The sequence below is a fragment of the Dufourea novaeangliae genome, unplaced genomic scaffold (assembly GCF_001272555.1).
Source record: "Dufourea novaeangliae isolate 0120121106 unplaced genomic scaffold, ASM127255v1 scaffold170, whole genome shotgun sequence".
NCBI lineage: Eukaryota > Metazoa > Arthropoda > Insecta > Hymenoptera > Halictidae > Dufourea > Dufourea novaeangliae.
In genome coordinates this window covers 17315-42500 of record NW_015374081.1, presented here as the reverse complement: position 1 = coordinate 42500, position 25186 = coordinate 17315, and the positions used below count along the sequence as shown (strand labels likewise).

The 25186-nt window shown below is 40.2% G+C and overlaps 4 protein-coding genes across 6 annotated transcripts in view; 2 read left to right on the top strand and 2 right to left on the bottom strand.

Moving 5' to 3' along the window:
• The window catches only part of LOC107190666 (solute carrier family 41 member 1-like), a 3953-nt gene extending 2816 nt beyond the window's left edge, over positions 1 to 1137 (top strand). Inside the window, exons 5-7 of the mRNA XM_015579508.1 lie at positions 1 to 293; positions 380 to 600; positions 685 to 1137. The exon at positions 1 to 293 is cut by the window's left edge and continues 147 nt beyond it. Coding sequence (XP_015434994.1) covers positions 1 to 293; positions 380 to 600; positions 685 to 1025 — 855 coding nt within the window. The 3' untranslated portion in view covers positions 1026 to 1137. The remainder of the gene's footprint in view (positions 294 to 379; positions 601 to 684) is intronic.
• A 2808-nt stretch (positions 1138 to 3945) lies between these two features.
• Positions 3946 to 12691, bottom strand: LOC107190651 (RNA exonuclease 1 homolog). Its single transcript, XM_015579493.1, has 9 exons — positions 12507 to 12691; positions 10456 to 12344; positions 9879 to 10218; positions 6423 to 6589; positions 5882 to 6361; positions 5426 to 5723; positions 5168 to 5330; positions 4650 to 4909; positions 3946 to 4516 (listed from the first exon to the last, which is right to left on the bottom strand). Exons 1-9 carry the CDS (start codon positions 12604 to 12606, stop codon positions 4431 to 4433), a joined length of 3783 nt encoding a protein of 1260 aa, XP_015434979.1. The 5' UTR covers positions 12607 to 12691; the 3' UTR covers positions 3946 to 4430.
• Positions 12692 to 15013: 2322 nt separating this feature from the next.
• LOC107190692 (FYVE, RhoGEF and PH domain-containing protein 4-like) lies at positions 15014 to 18790 on the bottom strand. The gene is made up of 7 exons (XM_015579541.1): positions 18725 to 18790; positions 17564 to 18013; positions 16767 to 17482; positions 16383 to 16588; positions 15852 to 16217; positions 15292 to 15743; positions 15014 to 15186 (listed from the first exon to the last, which is right to left on the bottom strand). The coding sequence occupies exons 2-7, from the start codon at positions 18004 to 18006 to the stop codon at positions 15081 to 15083; spliced, it is 2289 nt and encodes a 762-aa protein (XP_015435027.1). The 5' UTR covers positions 18007 to 18013; positions 18725 to 18790; the 3' UTR covers positions 15014 to 15080.
• Positions 18791 to 21127: 2337 nt separating this feature from the next.
• Positions 21128 to 24121, top strand: LOC107190675 (zinc finger protein 76-like). Of its 3 annotated transcripts, none has more exons than XM_015579520.1 (9): positions 21128 to 21217; positions 21477 to 21571; positions 21672 to 21849; positions 22008 to 22378; positions 22646 to 22915; positions 23009 to 23200; positions 23286 to 23507; positions 23599 to 23712; positions 23813 to 24120. In XM_015579520.1, exons 2-9 carry the CDS (start codon positions 21497 to 21499, stop codon positions 23909 to 23911), a joined length of 1521 nt encoding a protein of 506 aa, XP_015435006.1. In that variant the 5' UTR covers positions 21128 to 21217; positions 21477 to 21496; the 3' UTR covers positions 23912 to 24120. The 3 variants fall into 3 exon arrangements, with proteins under 3 accessions (XP_015435006.1, XP_015435008.1, XP_015435007.1); XM_015579522.1 differs by lacking the exon at positions 21128 to 21217 and having other exon boundaries at positions 21394 to 21571; positions 22008 to 22091; positions 22218 to 22378; positions 23813 to 24117; XM_015579521.1 differs by lacking the exons at positions 21128 to 21217; positions 23599 to 23712 and having other exon boundaries at positions 21394 to 21571; positions 23813 to 24121.
• The last annotated feature ends 1065 nt before the right edge of the window (positions 24122 to 25186 follow it).

Below are 25186 nucleotides of genomic sequence, written 5' to 3'. Positions count from 1 at the left end.
CTGATAACCGCCGGAGTGATTGTCTTTTCGCGGCATTGTCACATCAATCCGGACAACGTTGCAACACCGATAGCCGCGAGTCTCGGCGACATCACCTCGTTGGCTCTGCTCTCTTGGATCTCGACGATTCTCTACGAGTCGATAAATAAACAAGATTGGCTCGCGCCCCTGGTGATCGCTTGTTACGTTCTGGTTACACCGCTCTGGGTATGGATCGCCAAGAAAAACAAATACACCAACGATGTCCTGTATTCCGGATGGACTCCTGTTATGATTGCCATGTTGATAAGCAGGTGAGTACCGAGAAAATGGAAACAAGTAGAAAAATCTAATAAAACGATGGATGAGCGAACGATCATTCCGATTGGGTATATGACAGTTGGGGTGGTCTGATACTGGAATTTATGGTGCGGCGATTCGCGAATTTGACCGTTTTTCAACCGGTGATCAATGGCGTTGGTGGAAATCTGGTGGCTGTCCAAGCAAGTCGAATATCAACAGCTCTTCATAAACAAGCCGAATTGGGAACTCTTCTGATACCACCGGGTCACACGCATCCCGTTATCTTCGTCACCCCTATCGCCAATTTTTTCGGCAAAGGTAAAATACAGCTCGCCCCCCGATCTTCGATTCTACAAAAACCTAACAATACCATCTAACTAATATCGCTACTTTCTTTCGTAGGTATACACGCGAGAACTACAAGGGTTCTAATGGCGATGGTCATACCAGGACACATCATTTTCATTTATCTGATTAATTACATGAAGGATGGCAATACCTCGCTTACGCCCCTCTTCGTATTCGTTTATTTATGCGCCGCGATGTTGCAAGTTGCCGCGCTTCTCTACATCGCCTACATAATGATACATTGGATGTGGAAACGAAAAATCGATCCGGACAATTCAGCGATCCCATATTTAACGGCGATGGGGGACCTACTTGGCATTAGTTTGCTAGCGATCGCTTTCCAGTTTCTTTATCTGGTTGGAGATCAAGATTCTGATCGAACAATCGCTCCGTGAAAATCTTCTCGAGCTCTACATCAGGTGATGTTTATCGACGCGACAACAACACCGAGATCAACGCACCATGGAAACGGCTTCCTTCTCTCTTTATCTCCTTTCCTTTTCTCACCGTCTTGGCATGTATCGTAATCGGAAACAGTGAAATTCTTCGAAATTTATCATTGGTCTCGTTGTCTCGCTATCACAGTTGCCTCGTCTCTCGAGATAATTTGTAGTTATTAGAATGTTTGGTATTTCGTTAGCGTCCTATCAACAAAACCGGCATTCGTTGGGAACATCGAGACGAGTGTATCGAGTCAAGGCTGACTCCAAACTAAACTCTACCATCAAAGTACAGTATCGTAGCATGAGTTGCAACGAACTCTCGCTACTCTAGAAATAAGAAACCTATCCAGATAAATCTTCTCCTTTTCTAGCGTTTATTTTACAATACTTCGGTGATATGCTTCGATTTGGCCCGGTTCAATCATCGTTTCCCCGTTTCGTTTCGAATGCCGTGACGCGAGTCGCAAACCTACTTATTTTTGGTCGACTTAGGAAAAATCATACATTAGGATGCCCTAGATAATGTTTATCACGAAGTGATAGACGATCCATATTCTTGTGAAAATGTTATTCCAAAATCGCAGAAACACGGAACAATTAAGTTCGGAGTAGCAGCTTCTTCCTTTCGATTCCTACGTTTCGTTCGCCATCGGTAAATCGAGCATAAGATTCGAACGTAACAAAGTGTGCATAGTTCTACATAATTCGTAATATCATGACACATACGTGTCTTTGAACAGTTGCCTTTGTATATAATGAAAATTAGATGACCGCTGTCCAATGTCCGGACAACGTATTTTTTGATGCTTTGAAGGGATGCGCAAATTCATGCTGCTCTCCTTGCGGTGTCTGTCCACTTAATATCTGCCTGCACGTATTCTGCCATTCCGACTCAATCGATCTAACACGGTGCAAGCTATATTCATACATACATACATACATACATACATACATACGGGCGCGCGCGCGTATGCAAGACGTATTCGTTCACAGACGCATACGGTCTCGTTATTCCGCGCGAACACACCGAGCGTTCGAGACGAAACAAACGTCATCCAGTATTTTTTCTCAACGCATCGATCAAAGTATCGATAGAACCAACGATGTTGCTGTAAATAAAATTGTTCCTTGCGCTGGGTTTCAACGATGATACGTTTAAAATCATTTCGGCGAAAACGGTGAATAACATTTACGTATAATTTTTAAGAAATGCGCGGCGGCGACTATGCTGTTCCTTCTATTTTAGAATCATCGTGATCGTTGAATCGACTGCTAATGGCGATCGCCTCTATCTAAATAAGCTTGATCAACTACAATATAAATTTATTTCTTCTACAATTGTCGACCTGTTCGATGGTACTGTGCATTAATGGTATCATGCACTCGTCTGACATCCAAATTCAAAATATTGATCAGTGAACGCAATTTCTTATTCTTATTCTTATTCTTCTTCTTCTTCTTCGTTGATCATTACTATGTAAAATACTTTTTGTTTTTCCGTTATCGAATTGACGCACCGAAGATAAACGGTAATTCAGTATCTCGCAACGAAAATCCTAATCACGCAATTATCCATCACCACAAAAGTTTCCGTTAGCGTTAGAGTTATGGCAGGTGTAAGTATAAATGTACTACGACACTCTGCGAACTTGTCCTATTATAAGACAACTATACCAAAGATTAGGTTATAAATACATCTTGACAATAATGTTTGTTTCAAGAGGTCGAATAGTGTATTTTTCATACCGCGTGATTTAAACGATCCCTTTTAAACTGGAGCGCAAACTCACAAGATTTACTTGTTCGGACAAAGATCAATGGAGAATATTTTGCACCGATCGTGGAGTTTGCAATTCTGATAGATTTCGTTAGAATAGACGTGCCAATAAATAATTGGTGGTTCTAGATTTACAACCAACGAGATTGCCGACAATGCGACAATCGACGGCTAACAAGGAGAATAATGTCAGGCCAATGCAGACCAATGCAGACACGTGCGTTATCCACTAGCGAACATATTATATTATATTATATTATTTTCTTGCAACTTTATAACGAAATATTTCCAACAACAATAAGTCTAAACATCATTTTCTTTGACAATACCAACATTCTGTTGATTACTGTCAATTTCATTCCCCATTAATGGCAGAATATTTCGTGTAGTTTCCTGGTTATTGCTGCGTATCGGTACGACCGGTTGCGCACAGTCGGGGACCTCCCGCAATAAGAGCTACGTCACGACACATGCACATTACCGGGCCATACCGGACTGGTAACCAAGTCAGACGATAGATAGGAGGGCTTGTAGCGAAATACTACTGTATTTTAAATGCTGAACGAATGAGTGAATGAGTGTGTGCGAGCGAACGAGGGAGCATGTGAATTAAATAGAAACAAAGAAGTAATATCTACTTACGACTAGGAAGAAGAGACAAGGAGATATATCTAGAAGCTCGCTCGCTCGCTCGCTCGCTCGCTCGCATACTAGTTAGTACCTACCTGCCCTCGTCCAAATGCAACAGTTTAAGGGTGATCGCGCTACGGTGGAACGAGTGAAATGGAACAACCGTTAAACATTTATAAACGATAAAGTAAAGGATACGATACGATTCACATCGGTAATGCGTCAACAGCGGATGGACGTACATTCGAATCGATGAAACATTGATGTAGTTTTGTATAATAAAATTACCACGAAAACAGAAGAAAATGTCTTTTTTCTGCTCTAGCTCTGCGTTCGTTACTGCTTCGTTACTGCTTCGTTCCTGCTCTCGTTCGTAGTAGGACTGTAAGAAACGTTTACAACCGAAAACATAATTCAATCATATGTATGTATATGTACTTGAAAACGTACAAAATACTTGGTTTCGTTTATTGCGAGATGTTTAATCTCCAAAAATAAATGTACATTTCGTAAAATTTTCGAAACACTCAAAGAAAACACACGCAACGCAGGTACTGCTACGTCCTTCTGTTTATATTCGAACGATCCAGAAATCTAGGACGCGGGCAATAACGAAATTTTACAAAAGTACGAATTGCGCGGCGGCGGACTCGATACGAATTTTTCACCGACCGACAAACTACATACGTGTACCGTCGTAGAAACTGTTAATGCAACTCGAAATCAAACGCGGCGATTAAATGTTACCTGATTCTATAATTAATTCAACGGTATATCACGCATATCACATATTTATACATGAAAAACTATGATACAGTACATACGATGAATCTGTAGTTTCGAAATGGGATGCTGAAATCGGGGAAAGATCACTGCGTCTAGGTTTAGCGAAACGTAAAAATCTAAGCTGTACACGACGATTCAGTCTGATAGATTGCTCGTAACTTTGTTCACTGTAATTTCGCTTCCTCTTTCATTTTCCAAAGGATCAACTCCATACAAGCAACGGCATCTTCCTTGCTATCGTGTCCACCGACTGTAATATCGTTAAAATCAATCAATATGTAGCAACTTTTCGCTAGCGAAATATCACCAACACCGATATCGACGAGAGTACCGACAATATATAATAAAATAAAATAATGGAAAATGGGCGAATTTTAACTAACCGTCGTTCTGAATAATTTTCCTCAGATATTCGGAACAAAGATTCTTCAGAGCCCTCTTTTGCGGGTATCCGTTCTTGTGCGGAAACATTACGCTCGTGTCGACCACAGTGTCGTGCAGAAGTCTCAGAGCTTTGAAATCGCTCTCGAGGCTGTGACCCACTAATATCGTTTTCGCCGAAAACATAGTAAGCAGCGTCGCTTGAACATCCAGTAACGACGTTGTTACGTTCTTCATACTTTCTTCGGTGATTCCAGAAAATCTGTGCAATTACCATCGGAAAAAATGTTAGCATTACTCGTGTGTATATGTATGTATACACATAATGCAGACGATAAAAGCACACGGTCTCGTAAACCGAACCCTGTAGCCTGTGTGTGTGTGTGTGTGTGTGTGCGTGTGTGTGTGTGTGTGTATATATATATATGTATATGTAGGTACATAGAAGGAGAAACCCGGATACAGCGGACGGACGACAAACGGGGAAGAGAAAGAAATATATGTACATGGTGGTTTTTACCTCGTGTTATAATCGATTACCGGATTTTGCGGTTTAACCAATGTTTCGTATACCACGGTGCAATCTTCGTCAATGACCGTTACTCTGGTCAGTTCTAATCCTTGCGTCGTATAACTCATTTCACAATCGAGCGCGTAAACTCCTTGTTCTTCGATGGATATGTCTTGAAAAGATAAAACAGAAGCGCATAAATGAAGGGAAAACAACCGAAGTAGGAGTGTAAGTAATCGAAGGGAAACACACTACGGTAAAACGTACCTTTCGGCAATGTTTTCACGTAACCACGGAGGTTCTCGTAGTCGGTGTATTCCCATACGTGCGTTTTAGCGTCGCAACAACCAGTCGCAGAACCATATTGTTGACAACAACTGTACTTTCCTTCACCCCTGATAGTGAATTTTCTACCCCAATGGTATATACAGTTTTGTGGACGCAACGGAAATCCTTGTTTGTCTATCGCATACGCCTGACCGCATCGGCTGCAAATTCTTTCGTTAGGCACTTTGGACAAGACACTCTGATTCCGTGAATTCGTGACGTAGATTTTCGCATGTCCCTGCAACGGTCGGTGAGTCAGTCGTTAGCGCGGTGAAAGCGAAGGAACAATATTTTTTCTTTCTCGCACTCACTACTTGGTTCTTCTTCTACCTTGTCTATTTTACTCATTCACCATAGGATTATACATACCTCGTGTACAATGAAAGATTTACCTACCTTCTGACCATCCGGATGTTGCCGAGGAAATCCGTTAACCCGAAGTTGCTGTTCAGTCAGTAACCATTTTTTCAGCATAGTATACAGTTTCGTTCCTTTGAATTCCGTAACGGATCGTTTCGTTTTCAGCACACTCCAGGAACCTTTTGCTTTGCCGGTTAGTACGGCCTCATGAGACACCATACTGCTGCCCGCCGCTGTTGTTGTACCCGCACTATTTTCTAACGACGAACCACTCTGATCAACCTCCTTTCTTAATCGATGTGCGGCGAGCATGCAAGAGTTTTTGTAGACGGCTAACGCTTTGCATCTTTCGTGACAAGCGTATTCTTCTTTAACCGCGCGTTGCCCCGCATCTTCTGCATTTGTGTAAATTTGCACGCACACGTCGTGCATCATGTTCACGTAATACTGGCGAACATTTAACGGAAACTTCTGTGTGGTCACTTGTAACGGTTCCGGTCGTATTAGCTGAGGAACCTGCAAAACCATACTCTTTGTATCTTTATTTACAACAATTTAACTTGAAATACTTGCTTACCGCTTGTGGAACATGAGCGACGCGTATCCCACTCTTCGCCGTTTGCGCGGCCGTCTTGCAATTCTCCGTTGTTTTACTGTCTTTCGATGTTCCGACGTTTTCCGTCATCTTTTTTTTCTCTATGGCTAGAGATTTTGCGTACGGAACATGAGCAATTCTTACACGGCCTATGAAACAAACAATATTCATTTGTTGTAGTTTCGTAGTAACTTTATCCACGACACATATGTACATATATACCAGGTGTGACAATTAAAAAACGTTCTGGAATATACGTGTAAAAATAATAATCGCTTACATGTTAGGGGCTACAATCAGCTTCGAAATATTCTCCTCGACTAACAAGGGGAGGAGGAGGAGGAGTTGGAGGAGTGGCATACCTCAATGTACCACCTAATGTCTTTCTGTACAAAGCCAATTCTCGTTACGCGATACTATTTCAAAATCCTGTCAATGCAGGTTGAGGAACATGGCAATTCGGATCTCCTTCGCGTAAGTGCGCAAACATACTTTGTCGAACGTTGATACCCTGATTCGAAAACTTTACATTCCTTCCAGAGGCAATATCTGATCATTTTAGGTACATCCAGAAAAACCGCAAAACTCCAAGTGTCTGTCAAGTACGGACTGAATGAACTAATGTTCTAAGGCAGGCCTGTTCAACATGTGGCCCGCGGGTCATTTCGCCAGACGACGCGGTCCCCACCATCACTCAGTCCATACCCCACTACTCGCTTGCGCTGCGATGCGATCGTGCGGGCAAGAGGTACGTGCAGGTAGGAATTTCTGGAGCGTCAGAAGTGGGGACAGTCAGAACATGTATACACGATTTCTTGCCTCTATATCGCGTCGGGCTTCTTGTGGATATGGAGGGGGGTCATTCCCCTCGGCTGAAAGAGCAAGCCGGTAGGGGCGATTATCGATTTTGGCCCGCGGGTCACAAGTTGGACAGGCCTGTGTTCTAAGGAATCTACGCGTTCCGCGTCGGACCGACGGTCGCAGGAACCGCGCGCGTATCGCGATCGGATCAGGTGTCGCCAAGGAGCGAGTCGGCGCGTAACTTTGTCGAGCCGTCAGCTGCGACGAATATTGAGTTTCACCGTCGATTAAAGACCGATGCCGCCCTAAACGCAATAGCCGATTGTCACCAGGCGAATTCGGTCCGTCGTCGTTGTTAACACAGTAGAATAAACGACTTCCATATTTAAGATGTGTCTGCTTCTTTTCCCCGCTCGACATTCTACAATGTTGAAATAAATTTTTCATAAATACAAATTCGTGTCGATTACTTTTTTCTTAGCAAAAGTAACTGTCATACTACACCATTATTTTTTATGTAGAATAATCTTATTGGCGTGAACGGAAAATTGAGAAGATGAAATACCCTCTAATAACAAATGGTGTTAACGAACGACTTTTTATCATTTTTACACTTCTCCGGAACATTGTGTCGTCGAAAATTGCATGAATCTGCAATCGTCAGAATTTCAGGATTTAAGACTGTCGCTCGCTTAACAGCGCAGCACACGAACGGCATCAACTTAGCATCGACATATTCGCGCATTATTATACATATGTAATATATATGGCAATCAGCAATTTCATCGACACTCCTCCTCGTCAAGACCAAACTCGACCTGAACTGTTCAAACTCCTCGTGTTCATAGAGGAGCGAAACATGCGTGAAACTGTCACTGTTTATGGAGCAGCCGCCGATACAATGTGTTGTTGCTGGTCGTGGTACTGACGCTGTACCGATGTCGATACATCATTATTCGTTATACATATGAAAAAATAAGCGATAAATAGACCGAACGTTATCATTCATATGACGTGCTGTTAAATGAGCGACAAGCTCTGGGGTGTCTGATTCTACCACAGCGCCACATTATACGAATTTTCAAAGACATAAATTGTCACACACACGGTACATATGTATGTAGATATATCAACGCGTGTTCTTTTACATTACGGACGAGGTATAGAATAGAAGGGTGGGTCTAAGATCTAGCCACCGAAAAACAGTGAGCCGGAATGCGTGGGCTCCTGCTATTCCACGTACACTTATACCGTGTCTGATTTTACTGGAAACGATCGAATATTTCGTAGACCATTAAATACATCTAAGAATTGTTCTTAGGAAAGTTGCTAGGAATCTTCATACCTTACCACGTTTTTATACGCATTTTTTAAGCTCATTATACGTGTGTCTGTCAATGCGAATCGCGAGTCGTAGACTACCTGTGAACCCTTTATGAACGTGCTACCAACGAACCCGAATCAGAAACTTGCGTTGTTCTGGCTCCTTCGAATCTCACTAATTTATGACCTTCCACTAATGTTCCACCATTTCCAGTTGAAAATAGGATACCCCTCTCACATGTTTTAACATAGTGTACACATACATATACATATACACATACATATACATATACATACATGTTTTTTACGTACACTGACAAGCAGATTCGGCTTCCGTTAGAGGAAAAAGCGGCGTAGGGATAAGGGCCTCCTATCGCTTGATAAATTTCTTTCAAATACTAAAGTAAATGTTAAACCAAATGGTAATTTGGCATAAATTTCACTAATTCCGAGATCAAGTAGTAGGACACCCTTCCCTTATATTACTTTACGTTACTTTACTTTTTGCCATAGCGGAAGCCGAGTTTGCTCGTAAAGGTACATATACATATATATTAATGTATGAACTGGTATAAACATGTGTGTGTGTGTGTGTGTGTGTGTGTGTGTGTGTGTGTGTGTGTGTGTGTGTGTGTGTGTGTGTGTGTGTGTGTGTGTGTGTGTGTGTGTGTGTGTGTGTGTGTGTGTGTGTGTGTGTGTGTGTGTGTGTGTGTGTGTGTGTGTGTGTGTGTGTGTGTGTGTGTGTGTGTGTGCGCGCGTGCGTGTGCGTGTGCGTGTGCGTGTACATGCATATATTCAACTATGTTCGAACCTGATTGCTTAATCATCCATCGATAGGACAAATATAATACGTCACAACATGTGTTTTAAATCGCTTATTGCGGAATCAAGCCGATACGCCTACACCCTGCCTCACCTGTGAGATTTATTGTCCCGAAGCTCCTGGCAATAAAAAGAATGGCATGTAGGTGTATCGTAACCCTTCGCGATCCCCAAAATTTTCGCAGTTTCTCGTATCAGCCGGTCCACGATGACCACTGTCCGTTTTCTTTCAAGTTCAGCCATGACCGAACCAAAATATCTGACGACGCAGCTCCTATCTAGTCTCTATTAGCATCAACTTACATAAATATATACACAATGTGTGTAATTGCTACTGCGTTCGAAACATAACGACGAGTCACACTCGACGTAGGACCGCAAAGGGTTAAACAACGAGTCACGAATTACACTGTTATCGATTTTTTCCCACTACCAGCAACCAATTCTATACCTTGCCTGTGGTTTTATAGAAAAGCAACATTGCTGTCTTACCATTTCCATTTAATTTGATTTCATTATTACACGCTGTTCCTGTAGCTTCAATTTGGTGTCGCCGTTGTACTTCCTTGGAAACGGAAACGTTACTACCCACTGAAATCGCTTTTTCTGCTACAGCGTCTCTCATCGATCGCCATCTTTCATACAATTTCTGGTGAGGATTTGTTAATTTCTTTGGCTCCTGGTTAACAACGATCTGTCTGGTAACACACATGGCCGCCGAAGGATAAGCTACCCTTTTCCTACCTAATTCTTCATTCTGCTCTTTTTCATGTCCCGACGAAAATTCTCTGGATGATACCGTAGACTTTGATCGCTCCGACACTTGATATTCCTTAAACGAAAAAACGAGATCTGTGAGACCACACAATACGTACCATAGGAAGGACGTGATAAGATCATGTGATCAAGATAAAAAAAGTCATAATTAATTTACCAATTTTTACCAATTTCTACCAATTTCCTCTAAACAGTACAAACAAATGTACATATTTGTTTTACCGATTCTACGTTAATTATATTGTTCAACTGAGATTTTTCTATGTTAAGCCGATAATTTTGTCACGTATACCTGAAATATCTTCAAGCACTCTTCTTGGACGTCGTGATCGGAGTCGGATCCACTTAAAATTATTTCATCTATGTAGCTATCGACAATGCTGTGGCGGCGGCCGTCGTCATTTTCCTCGTCGGGATTGTAGTCTGGCTTTGATCGAACGCTTTCCAACAGATTCGTGAGCCTCTCAGCCGAATTCCTTTCCTCGTTATTCTCGGTTCTGTCCTCGTCGTCAGATTTACGATTCAAATTCGAACGTTTACTGCCGTCGCTTCTTTTCTTAACGCGTTCTCCCTTCCTCGAAGATCCAACAGATCTGCTCGAGTCACGCTCATCTCTGTGCTTTTCTGAGTCACGAGAACCCCTCCTGTCTCTTTTGCTCTTGTTTCGATTTTCATTTCCATCTCTGTTCCTTTTCTTGTCTCGACGTTTCTCGTCACTCTTGTCTCTACATTTGTTTTTATCGTGTTTCTTGCTTTTTGAATCCTTACTATCGCCTTTGGTACGACTCTTATCCTTGCTCGGACCGCAGGATGCGGAATGCGACTTTTCAATCGAAACACGTTTCTCTTTGTACCGTTTATGTGAATTATCGTGATCCCTTTGGCTTTTACTCCTATAGTCTTTTCCGCACTTCTGTTCTTTCACGTTCTTGTCGATTGCTTTACTCGTGTCCACTTCCAAACTTTTACCCTTCTCGGATTGTAAGGTTTTCAAAACTTCTTTAACCACAGGAGTACCGCGCGTCGAAACGCTGCTGCCTTTCGGTACCCTCTCTTCGCAATATTCGTTACTAATACAGTCGTCGCTAATATTTCTTTTCGTGGAATGTAAATGTGCATGGTGTTCATCATTCAAATAACCGCTGTTCGTGGCATCATCGCACAGTTCAATTTCGTTTGTAGTTGCATCGTCAACGCTATCACCGTTAATCTTATCCGAACTGTGATCGTAATATCCAACATTATCCCGGTTATCATTGTCGTCGTTGTTGTCGTTGTCGTTGTCGTTATCGTTATCGTTATCGTTATCGTTATCGTTCTCGTCATCATCCGAGAATTTCGGTTCTAAATCAGAATAAAATTCTTGCTGTTCCTCATTGCCCTGAAAAGTAGACGAAAGTCCATCTACCGTCGGATCGTTCACCGTATTAAATCCCGATTCAAAACTATCCAACGTTGAGTCATCTAGGCCCTCGATACTTTTCAGCGGGGCTTTTACTTTCTTTGGAACATACTCTTCCCTTCTCTTCTTATACTTTGGATAGTATGCTTCCCCAAGTTTAAGCGGATAATCACTAGAGTTCCCGTCCTCGAGCGAATTCGACGAGACTGGATCAACCTTACACGTAGGTATGTAGCTTTGCGAAGCTTCCCGCGTATTAATGTTAACTATCGTCGTAGGTTTGTATTTAGCTTCGGTACTTAGAGACTCCGGTAAATCGCTAGCTAGACCTAGCCACGGTTTAACTCCATCGGGGGAACATTTACGTTTCACAGCAACTTTACTTTCCCTGCTTGGCATGTACGATATTATTGGTATATGACGTTTCTTAAGCTCAGCGATCGGTGTAGGATTATAAACGCACGGAATAGATTTATTAATCGACGTTGATACATCTGTTCTCTTCTCCGCAGTGTTAGGTGTAACAATTTCCAATGTACTGGAAGATCCAGAAGTCAAAGAGGGCTTTAACCCTTCAACAACTTGAGTAACAACATTCTGGCATGAAAATTCATCCGTATTTGTGACTTCTTGATTAGCGAGAACTTTCTTGACGGCTTCAGTCACCAATTGTTGCAAAACATCACTATTAGATTGTACGGCTGTTGGTTTTGGTTCTTGAATTTGGCCCGAACGACTTTCCAACGTTTCGACCGTTTCCACTGTAACCGTGGCATCTTCTGAAACACATATCTGCTGTTTGTAATTTTTTCTTCCAAGAGTCATATGTACCAAATAATAAATATTTCATCGAACAGATATTTTTATATAACTTTCAGTCATCTTTCATGAAACACAACACAATTACAGTAATACAAGATTCTAACAACAAAATAACTTACCTCGCTTCGAATGCTTGAAGTGACAGTAGGGCCTATCGCAAGTTCCGCTTTCGTAAAACGGACAGTTGATAGCTTTAAAGTAACCGGTCGAAGGCAACATAACTATATCATCTTACGTTTTTTCTTCAATCATTCATTCTTCGAACGAAACACATCGCCTTACATTTCGTGAGAACATCAACGTTCTAAACAAATTGAAACCAATTAAAGTATCTTTTATAGATCAAGCATTATTGACTTTTGTATAAATTTAAAGTGTTTGCGGCCATTATCCAAATAAGATTTGTGATTTTTTATAATATGCGTTGTCGAAGACACGAAACTCAAAGCATCTCGAATTCCGGAAACAAAGGTTATGTGCAAGTAGTTCGTACATTTCCCTATTTGCCATTTGTTCGGATTGTTCGGAAGAGTCTTTTCTTCTCTCTCTCTCTCTCTCTTACTTTCTTTCTTGCCGCTTCTATGTTTGTCCTTTTCTCTCCAATTAGTCAACCTCCTAAATCTCAACGATCTCCAACTTTTATGAATTCCCGTTAGTATACACATACACAGGGTGTCCCAAAATACTTCCAAGTTCTTCGAACAGGTGATTCCCGGGGTGATTTGAAACAACTTTTTCCTTAGCGAAAATGTTCTCCGAGGCTTTATTAACGAAATATTAACGGAAAACCCCGACCAATCAGAGCGTGAATCTACCGGCTGAACTCCTGCGGTAACGTTCAGTAACGTTGGCTATATTATGTAAGTATTAGAGATGGCGTGAACTGCTACTTGTGAATCACTCGTGATTCGATCACGTTCGTACCCAATCACGATGATTTTTCACAGTGATTCGTGATTTCCCGTGATCGTTTCTTATTGGTGGAGAAACCTAACAGTTCTTTACACGCGATACATAATTTGTATATTTCACATTAACGACATCAAAACAAAAATTAGAGTTATATCCTATAAAGTGAAGGAATAAGTAGAAACAATGAAGAATAATGAATAAATTAATGATTACAAATTATAATCTACATGTTACAAAGCAAATCATTTTTTTAGAATTTCTTGTTTTTTCTACTGATGTTTACAAACACGAATAGTAATGTAATTATCGTAAAAAAATATTGAATACGTTTTTCTGTTTAAAGATCAAGGACTTACGATCGCAGTGAGCAAATTCACCCAAGATAGCAAAATCGCAATCACGGTTGTGAATGAAGTTAAATCACGACCGTGATTGTGATTCGGCGATCACTGTGATAAATCACCGTTAGTTATTTTGCACGCCATCTCTAGTAAGTATGCATGCGCTATCGCGGGATTTTGTCCAGTGCTGCGATTTACGTGAAGTTAGGCGGACAACTTCAACTTTTTAACTCTTTATTACGGTGGTCGTTTGGTTTTGGTGGTCATTGTCAGTCATTGATGGCGTATTTCAGGCCTGTTCAACACATACCATATGTCTATGGTTCAACATATGGCCCGCGGGCACGGTCATATATACAGGTCCGAACACTCCCGTGGTGGGGGTGATCCCTTACAGAAACAAAGTGTACTTTAGAACTTTGCCACGAAGCGAGGGCACTACTGTCTTTACATTCAGCCATGGACCTAGGAATGGGACCTTGCGCTTCGTCTTCTAATTCCTATTTCCATGGGTTCAGTCGCGGTATACTTCCCTATGGCGCATGCGCTTATTCTTGCGTTTAAAACATGATGAATGAATAAACGAGAACTAAATGCTTTGATAATAGGAAATTCTTAACTTTTGGTTAAAGAAAATAGTGTATAATGTGTGCAGCAGCAGCACGACACGCATCGAAAACTAGGATTGGCCGAGAAATGAATACAGAAGTATTGCAACACGTTTCGGCTGATAAAACTTATCCTGTGTTAATTAATGATCACCAAATATTTTAATTAGGCCAGCAATTACTAGTAAGCATTTCTGCTTCGACTAAGGACTCGCAGAGCAAAATCGGCTTAGAAATATAAATTTTATCAGCCGGAACGTGTTACAGTACTGCTGTATCCATTTCTCAGCCACACGTACGCGCAGCCATTCAAGAAAAGCACGACCACGACCTATGCACTGGTCTCTGCTTCTTAAATGTTTCTGTGCATACATGTGACCCACCGCTCAACTGATTGGAGTTCGTTTAACTGATAATATCTCGGAAATGGAGCTTCAAATTACAAAACGGTAAAGAACTTTTCGATTTGTATTTGCACGAGGAATAATGTTGCGGATTGCCCCATCTTTTTAGGACATCCTGTATATACAGTTATAAAACGTCAACTCTGTTCTGTACATAAACAGGATTACTTCAAAGGAGAACTGTCTTTTTTTAAAATATAACAAAATGGTACAAAATACAACAAGCGTTTTGGCAGTGTAATCATCATGGAGTTGACCAGAGTACACCAATAACAATTTGCATACATGTATGACCGTGTATCATATAACAGAATGTTATTCTTGTATAATAATTAACTACTAACGATTATCTTACCGCGCCGTGGTCTTACAAGTTTACGATAACAAGAGAATTTGTCTCACATCACTAAGAAACTTGTGCAAGTAGTTTATCGTGCATGAACAATCAGTTGGCTCTTTTCTACCTCCTCGTTTTCAACCATTGCAAACGGGGGTAATTCTGCTTTAGTAGCTAACTGTAGAGCATGGAACCATCTAAAAATTGAGCAATCCCCATAAAACATTGAATTATACAGAATAGGAATCATACACATTATACATATACATGGATGTGTACATATGAGAAAGATCGAAACCCACTTCTGCTTATCTTCTTGCGAGGATGCTTGTAAATAATAACTCTTCCTGGAATGATGCATCTTGAGGGCTTTAGATCTGTCTTTAAGGCTCAAAGGATCTTCGTCGGATAATTTGATAGCTTCCGTAACAATAAAACCGGGCATCGGAGTCGCCGTTAGAGCCATATTTTCAGTTTCAGATTTAAAGGTATATAAAACAAAATCAATGTGCAATGCGAACCATCGTCGTATCCAAGGCTTACTGGGTTGAGTCTTCAACATAAGGTATCCAGATATAACGGACGATGCGCTCGCCGAAACCTGCAATAAACTTGGTACTGGTCCGGACGGTGACGTCGTAGAAGGTGATTTGGAAAGTGGCTGCGTTAAGGTGGCATGACATAAACGACAAACTCTCACATTTTTATTATCCTCGAATAATAATTTTTGATTCGAACATTTACCACAAACTACCTGTAACGATAGAAAATAATACAAAAATCTTCTGTAATTATAGTTTCACCTTGATTCTCCCAATTTTCATTGTTACCGACACGACACAATATCAAAAAGCGTACTCACTATTCCACATGCTCTGCAATTGTGTTTTCTTTTCATTACAGAAAAGATTACATGGCATATCATGCACTTGGTTACGTCTTCGGCTTTTATACCAAGCGTTTTAACATTTCCGGTTTTGAAACTCGCCTTTCGTCTAATAATTTCTTGCATCGTATCTAAAAGAGCATCAAGCCACGCAGCTTTTTCTTCGGCCGCATGCGTGTACAGTTCAACACTTTTCTCTTCGTCCCTTATGTAAAAAGTATTTGCCGTTTCTAAATTGTCGCCCTCCATTACTTGCAAATTTTCGACCATGAATTTAGCTCTTAACCGATACAACGGTCCAGGTATCAGTCGTATCGAACAAAGTAATAATAAATCACTAAACTGAAAAGTGGGAAAAATAAAAGATATTTCGATCACCAAAACCCAACTGATTGTAGCGATGCAGTAGTATCGACTGCTACGTACATGTGTAGTTGTGTCATAGATCGTATTCTTATAAGGCGTATCGACAATAGACAAATTGCGATACATTCTTGGTATACGTACCAAAAACAAGTGTCTTTCCTGATGATCACCGCTCCTTGCTGAAATTTTAACGATACGGCCCTCTTTTACAAGTTCACGCGTTGCACTAACTAGATCTGTTGAATCATATATGCTCTCTTGTATTTCGAGAAGCTTTTTGAACTTATCAATCTTCTTCATTGCATCATTTGTATGATTAGCAGCAGTAGATACTAATCCCAATGCCTCTACGAGAAAGAAAGCCATGTCTGTTCGTTTGATTCTACGATTACAATCGGCGCCAACTACCGACGTCTATTTAAACGTGCCCCGTTCAATAGACGTTTAAATAGAAGCCATTCCTTGCTAGATGCGCGTTATTTTACGCGGAAGCAATTCACCGAATGGAACTCGAAAGATCCTTACTTTTAGCATCCTCGTAATCAGCATTTTCTTCTGTGAGGTTTCTCAGGTAATCTTTCAGAAGTAGCTCGTATCTTGGTAATCTTTGTATAGGACTCAACATATGATGAGGCAAAGATAGCTTGGCACACTCATCCAATTTTTGTATCTCGTTGATAATCGCAGCAAATCTGACGACTTTAGTTTGCAAAGTGTGAATTAAGTTCATGGCATAATCAAAATTTTTTACATATTCCGTATACATTTTTAAAAATGGAGCAAAATTCTTCATAATATCCCCGATTCTGGGATCCGATTCCCAATTTTGTATTCTTTCCTGTAGCTGGGGTAATAGGAAATCATTGTGGAACTTGTAAATAGATTTGATATTAGAGAACATATGTTGAACGGTTTCCGAAGGAAACATAGGATGCGCTCTGTTCTCTTGATCGACTCTGAATTGAAATACTTGATCGATAAGCCTGAGAACATTAACATAATTCTTCTCCGTAGCTAGTAATTCTTCAGCAACTCGACGCGCCTTTTTCCTTTTCGAATCCATGCAACGTATGCTGTCGCTCGCTCCAGTTTTTACTGCTGTGTCGTCAGTATGATCCACAACTATCGCGGAGTCCGTTTCCGAGGATTTAGTACCCTCCGATTCTTCTTCGCTCTCCGATTCGCTTACTGTATACGAATCCACCGTATATCGACGGGAATTTCGCTCTGCAGTTAAATATCTGGAAACGTTACAACTGATGTACCTTGTTTTCTTCGTTCATGTAACAACTGATACTACAAACCATATATGTATATCTTACCTGCTGCGTCTATATTCTATCACACTGTGCGCTAATCGAAATGGCAGTTTTATTGAATTCTCTTCGTCGTCCCCGATATCAATATGATCCATTGAACTTTCGGCAGTCATCAGAAACGATCGAAACCGTGAGAAACCACTAAAAGTGGCGATCCCATGAAATGTATCCCGATTACGTTCTTCCGATTTCTTACCGTCGGTCCTCGCATTAGAACAATCGGACGGAGTGTCTGTGTGCCCTATATCTGGACATGTCGTTGTTACATTCAAATAAGATTCTTTGTCTTCCACATCTGAATCCAATTCGGTGTAAAAGGTGCTGTTCGACGATTGCATCTTTGAACCAAACATTTTAAGCGTTGCACCTTGATAGCTTTTATCGATAAATTTTAGAAACGGTCTTGCCACCTCAAATGGATCTTCTATAAGCCTGTCTTGTTGCATCCTATATCTATAAATATTAATACGATTATGACTGCTGTACACACATATCTGGAAATGTTAACCCTGGAGTAGCACACCAGGGTTTTTCACAACCCCAACAGAATTCTCTACATAAATAAATAAATGGTTATTTATTCGCTAAGATCGCCTCGACTCTTTAAAAAATGTTTCTACAAACATATAATAACTTATTCAAGTATGGTAACAAAATGTAACCTGAATTCTGAACGATAAAAACTTCAAGTCAATGCAGAACATAAAAGATCACAATATGTGGAATGAAAAGTCTAATGCACATGTTAGGATAGTTAGTTATATCCATATAAGTATACATAAAATTTGTTTAAGGATTTAATGATTAAAACCGTTTTTTATTATTCATTTCATATCGTTAAGTACAATTTCTCCTGCAGGACACTAATTTTCCTTACTGTATCAGAAAATAAGTACAAATATGAAATTTCTTTATCTTTTTTGAACATTTTAATTTTACAACCCTAAACTAAATACCAGAAAGTATTTCAATGAATTTATGCAGAACTTTTTACATGTTTTAAATGTGCGAAAATCACGTTAAATCTAAAAGACCCCAGTGTGACACTTGATAGTCCAAAAAGAAACAGTGTGCTACTCCAGGATTAATAATTACAATCCCATCCAATAGATCCAACAGGACAATAGTTTCGCAATAAGAAAAAATAAATAAAACATTACCTACCTACTATCGATTACCCGATTCTGGATTTAATCACCGCTAAATTCATCGCGTACCCAGTAGATATTCATCAACTATTTCTCCTTACTTTTAGCAAATGACAGCATTAACTAATGGAAATCAAGTGATCCCACTATTCGTTTGATGGATCAACACAGATCAACACAACATTTATAACAGGGCACATGCACTTTGTCTATACATATATGCTATGTTTATGATTATATATATATATATATATATATATATCAGTGTATATTATACATATACTAAATCTTATACATATATGCTGAGATCCATATTATATGGCCATACGTATAATAGACTGCGCAATTTTATGGTATGGATGAAGCGAGACCGAAGGACAGAAATAGCGCTAGAGTAACTCCTCTCTTGCTCGCACATCGCAAATGGAGGGGAGAAAGTTACTGGAGAGCGATGAGGAGAAGAAATGCTACACGCATGTAATGCCAATGTAATGCCTTCACTAGAGTCGTAGAAGTGCGTAGAAGAATCCCCCACTTGGTAATGAGATTTTACCACTCTAGTAGAAAGAAAGAAAAGCCACTCCAGTTATTGTCCTCTCTCTCTCTCGTGCCGACTTCATCCCTACTATAAGACCGCGCAGTCTATTATATATATACGAGTCGCGTCATAGCATACAAGCATATATAGACGGAGCATAAGCTACCATTTCGGACGAGGGGATCGTAGGATTGGAGGGGAAAAGACAGCGGTCGTTAGATATACGTCGGTTATCTTCGGATGCATTCGACTTGATTCGGCTCGTTATTAATGGCTGGTGGGCTGTGTGCCGGACTATTATTTAATGCTTTATACTATTTATTAATTTTGTTAAATACATATATCTATACAAATACATGACATACGGAATTTTTAACGTATAATAAGTATATTCTTTTAATCTCTCATAGCATACAGGTATGTAACGTGGTTGTATACCCGAATAGCATCGAAAAGGAACGAAGTTGCCCGATTTATAACTAACCACCCCCTTACCGCGAATCTTATTCCCCCGCTCAGTCCATGCTCCGTCTATATATGCTATGGATCGCGTCATAGAATAACATGACATAGATGGATATGCTGTGTTTCGTAACATCTTCTAAATAGAAGATAGAGGAGTGTAGAAGAGTAGGGTGAATTAACTTGCGTTGGTATAGGAATGTCCGTATCCATCGTAAAATAGAGATATACAAATTTAATACATATAAGGGTGCCCCAAACTAGGTGTAAGTCTTTGAGAGGGGTGATTTGAAACAATTTTTTCCTTAGCCAAAAAATGAACATTGTCGCTAAAGAAAAAGTTGTTTCAAATCACCCGAGGAATTACCCCTTCCAAGGACTTACAATTATTTTGGGACACCTTGTATACATACCATGGACCTGATACATACCTTCACGAGGAAATTCGGTTTCCGCTAGGGGAATAGCGGCGTAGAAGAAGGGCCTCCTATCACTTTGTCTCGGGGGTTATTGGAATTTATGCCAAATTAATAATATTTAGTTTAACATTTATTTTAGTACTTGAAATAAATTTACCAAGTGGTAGGAGACTTTTCTTCTACGCCACTTTTTTCCCTAGTGGAAGCCAAGTTTGCTCGCGAGGGTACACGTTGTGCATCGCAACTGATAGCAACGAAAATATGAAATATTACACGCTGTATCAGACTTTTTTTATAGAAAAAATGATCTACGAATGTTGAAAATGTTCAAAAACTGCTCGAATATGAACTTAGAAATGGTCAGTATATGCAGTATCGTATCAACACTGCATGAAGATATTTATAACGATACAATGCAACAATCTCAAACGAGAGAGGGGTATCGATTATAAGTAGTCTATTTCGCTTCACAATGTAGCTTCAATGAAAAAGTTCATGCTCATCAAAATTGATTACCTAACGGTGCGTAAAAGTTTTTGTGCGTAGTGTAACTTAGCAAGTATCGTCTTTATATCATCAGATATATATATTTCGCGGGTGTACGTGTTTATGGGTAATATTTCCCAAGATTCTTTGGCACCCATCCGTGAGGCTGCGCGAAACACTGACAATCGAATTCGTTGTGCGAGAAGGAAGAAGAAAGAAGAACGGAAAGAGAAACAAACGACATTCGAATGTTACGCGAATTCGTTCGATTTGGTTTCCTTATCGTCAATAATGTAACTTCACATTTGCTGTGCGTGTGTATGTCGAAACGACGAGAAAAATGGCGAGTTTCTCCACTTTAGATGTGATTTGGCGCGCTTCGTTATTCGATTGGCTTTTTTCGGCTCGTTACGATCATGACCGTGACTACGACCGGTGCTGTTATTACTGTTTCCACGATTGTCAAACGTACGATTTACACGATATCATCGTTTCTCTTGATAGCATTGTTAATGGCACAATGATCACCGCTGTTACGAATGTTAAGAACCTCTCGAGCGTTTTGTGTTACAATCGTAGCGAGAAGATTCGATCTATATAAATAGTGAGTCGGTGAATCATTTCAACTACTACTCATATCTTTTTCGAATATTCGTATTGTAAAGATTCGCGTAGCAGTACAAGCGATCTCGTCGGTAACAGTAATTCGGTGTAAAAAGCGCCGCGTAAATCTTTGATGTGTTGCAAACGAATTGTTGATAAATCCTATTTTGAGACAGATGCTTACCTGTGGACACGAAACTAAGATTCAAAATAATGACGTCGATCATCGGCGATCATCGCGAAACATTGTTTGTTCGCAGCTCTGGATTTGTAGCAAAATATGTCGACACAAGGCACAGAGCTTTCGAATTGCTTCGTGACTCGAGATGTCGAGACCATGTCAGACGAGACACAGGTAACAACACGACTTGGTCATTTTTTTGGTCCATTTGTTAATTTTCGTAGTAGCACGTGTTCCTGAATATTCTGGTTATCGGTTGATTCTTATTTTGTAGAGCAATCGCGCAGATATCTTGGAGTGCCTGTCAGTTCTAATTAACGAAGACAACAATGAGAATGGTCGAATACAAGAATTAATATTGGAGGAGCAGTTACTAAGCGGGACTACATTGACAGCTGTAACATTACCGGATGGAACACAAGCATTTGTGGCAAATAATTGTAACGACAATGGTCAGGGACATAATTGACACAATACATACATATACAGTACAATATTATTCATAAGGTTTTGTTTTTCACAACATGAAAATAACAAAACCGTTTTGTCGACAGGGTTAATAATGCATCTAAAGTTTTATTTAACTATTTTCCTTCTTTGTTGCTTGTAGTGTTGGATACAAAGGGTCAAGCAACGTTAGAATTGGACAATGGAGATACTATATTACTTCGAGATGTATCAGAGTTTACAGATGGTAAGTCACTTCAACTGGAATTAGATCCATCGGTTTTGGTGGAAACACGTAATGCCACTATAGAGAATGCGGAGAATAGCTATCCAAGAGTGGAGTTCATAGATGGTACTGCCTATATGGTGACAGGCCATCTTGACGTCGGCAGAGATCTCTGGGAAATCGAGAGTGGTAAACTTAAAAAGAAGGACCCTAAGATTTTGTTAAATAAACTGTCTGCTTCGAGGATCAGGCATCCTTGTCCAAGAGAAGGTTGCTCAAAGGTCTATAGTACTCCCCATCATCTTAAGGTGAAAGGCACTTTCAATGATAATACTAAATATATCTGATTTGCCCGTGCGTGGACTCTTCTGTGGACATACACACACACCCGCGCGCGCGCGCACGCGCACACACACACCACACACACATTTACAAACCAAAAACTCAATTCGGGCAATATGTTTACCTCTTGCTTATTTTGTGTTAATTCTCGAGCCTACTCACGGTCAGGTCTGATTTGGCTGAACGACGTGACAGGGTATCGAATTTCGTACAAAAAGATGTTATTGAATTAGGTACACGAACGATCCCACACTGGTCAGCGACCATATCGATGCACGCATCCGAAATGTAAGAAGAGCTTTTCGACAGGCTACAGTCTGAAGGCTCATTCACGTACACACACAGGAGAGAAACCTTACAAATGTCCGAACGAAGCGTGCGACAAAAGTTTTAAAACTTCTGGGGATTTATTAAAGCATGTTCGAACACACACTGGAGAACGCCCTTTTCTGTGCCCGTTCGACGGTTGTGGTCGGTCGTTTACCACAAGCAACATTAGAAAGGTAAGACGGAACGTAATTGTTTGTAATAGTATTAATGGATAGACAGTTAATCGCACGGATATGCGTGTATTATACACACGTGCCGGCTAACAGGTTCATGTCCGAACGCACACGGGTGAACGTCCATACAAATGTACGCAGCCTAAATGTGGAAAGGCTTTCGCTAGCGCGACCAACTATAAAAATCATATTCGAATTCATTCCGGCGAGAAACCTTACGTTTGCTCGATCGATAGTTGTGGAAGGAGATTCACAGAGTATTCTAGTCTTTACAAACATCACCTCGTAAGTATAGAGATATCATGTTTTTCTGGTAACCGAGGCTGGTACGAGGTTATACTTTGAAACAACGTATTCTTTTCATTTTTAGGTTCATACACAGCAGCGACCCTTCGAATGTAAAGTTTGTTTCCGGAGATACAGACAGAGCAGTACTCTTATAATGCATAAAAGGACGGCGCACGCGTTAGTCGATAATGACGATAACGTAGATGTTTTTTCCCAAGAACCAGTGCCGGAGCCTATTAATCGAGCCAAAGACAGACGGAAGGCGTACGTATCTCGAGAAAAAACTGGGAGTCCACCGCTAAAGGTAACTTATTACAGGACACTTAACGATTGAAATATAATTAAACAAAATTTTGTCAATGCACATCAACATCCTTGTGTGTATGTTACGAAAGGTTGTAGAGAAAGATAGACAATCTCAAATTCATTCCAAAGCGGTCGATGATCTAAACGAAAATGAAACGCAGATACTATTTGTCGGTGATCCTTCACAAATTGCAGCATTACAGGTTGGACCCAACCGTTACACTCTTTTTTTGTAGCTAATAATAACGAAAGGTATTAGTAGCGATAACACAGGTTGGTTCTGGGCGTTTACTGTGTTCACAGAAGATTGAGTTGAACAACGGATTCGACGAGCCTGGAATGGATACCTCGTTCGAAGAACTCAATATAAAGATCGAAGACATAGAACTTGGTTGGAATTAGCGCGTCATTTGGATAACGGTGGTTGCTCGAACGTTAATTTGTTTCGTGTATTTTCAATAATCTTGTTCCACGCTACAACACCTTAATTTCGTTGGCACGAATGGCGCAGTCAACGTTGTGCTTTATTGTAAGAGAATAAAGTATCAATTATTTAAGTGTCTAGAAGTTATTCGGTACTAATCGGACAATGTTTTTGTTTGTAATTACCCACAGCAGCATCACTGTCTGCGTTCGTTCATGGTTTATTATTATTATGATTTTCACCATTATGAATTTGTACGGATGATCATTCCATAACCCAGACTAGTAATTAAAACAGCGATCATACATTTATGTTTCCTTTAGGTCTAAAATACCCTAGGTACGTATCTACCTCGTTCGTCGTGAATCTGCACTCGATGCATGATCATTCGTTCCATTTCAACTTGCATTAGTGTATCGCGATCCATTCAATTCACACACGTGTTATGAAATCGATTTCAAACGTGCCTCTGTTTTAACAATTATCAAATCTCTTAGATCTTAGCCCATGAGTAACGCGAGTCTTATTTCACTATGTACCTATGGAGTATGTACATAGGTACTTACATACGTCGGACTTTCACATCACTTTGCAACCAATCGATCCCCGCCCATCAATGCATATAATCGCTAATGAGAGTTCCGTTTAGTTTTTGTTTCTCTACGCACTATGTTACGAGAAAAGTGTATACATGTACAGAAATGCAAAGAAATTATGAAATTTCTGATAATTAAATTTGTTTGGCAAATAATCTGATAATTTTTTACAGTGTAAAGGTTTCAGATTACGAAAAGTAAAAACTCTGTACTATATACGTGTTTATTAATGACTCGAAGTATCATAAATCATGAGTAAAACTAGCAATTGTTGAGAAATATCGATCGTTTCTTCGTTAAACAGTAGACAATCTGCGTATAAATTATACTCGTAGATGGCCAGGATGAAGGACTACGACTGAAAGAAGTCCCAATCGTGTTATTAGCACGAATTTACTAAGCAAACATTTTTATTAACACGTCGTGTTACGGGCTTCGGATTTTTCGAGAAGATCCTCCATAACAGTCATGTCTGAACATCACATCGAATATTAATGTAGTGCGGGATTCGACAGTACAAGTTCGTTTTACCACGATCCGGCTCCTGTGTTAGATTTCATCTTCGGCTTTCAAATTCATGTTTTTCCATTATCTTCATGTCTAATTTGCATTGCGTTTGTATTGCCGGTGTTTTATCATACTTTTCAGAGAGAATTA

Excerpts from the sequence above, each read along its gene's own strand:
- LOC107190651 (XM_015579493.1), bottom strand. The coding sequence starts at position 12,606 with ATGTTGCCTTCGACCGGTTACTTTAAAGCTATCAACTGTCCGTTTTAC. Across the intron at positions 6,590-9,878 it reads AATCAAATTAAATGGAAATG|GCCGTGTAAGAATTGCTCAT; the intron begins GTAAGACAGCAA and ends TTTGTTTCATAG. Across the intron at positions 5,331-5,425 it reads CGTGAAAACATTGCCGAAAG|ACATATCCATCGAAGAACAA; the intron begins GTACGTTTTACC and ends TATCTTTTCAAG.
- LOC107190692 (XM_015579541.1), bottom strand. The coding sequence starts at position 18,006 with ATGCAACAAGACAGGCTTATAGAAGATCCATTTGAGGTGGCAAGACCG. Across the intron at positions 16,589-16,766 it reads TGATTACGAGGATGCTAAAA|AGGCATTGGGATTAGTATCT; the intron begins GTAAGGATCTTT and ends TCTTTCTCGTAG. Across the intron at positions 15,744-15,851 it reads ATTGCAGAGCATGTGGAATA|GTAGTTTGTGGTAAATGTTC; the intron begins GTGAGTACGCTT and ends CTATCGTTACAG.
- LOC107190675 (XM_015579520.1), top strand. The coding sequence starts at position 21,497 with ATGTCGACACAAGGCACAGAGCTTTCGAATTGCTTCGTGACTCGAGAT. Across the intron at positions 23,201-23,285 it reads GTCTTTACAAACATCACCTC|GTTCATACACAGCAGCGACC; the intron begins GTAAGTATAGAG and ends TTTCATTTTTAG. Across the intron at positions 23,508-23,598 it reads CTGGGAGTCCACCGCTAAAG|GTTGTAGAGAAAGATAGACA; the intron begins GTAACTTATTAC and ends ATGTTACGAAAG.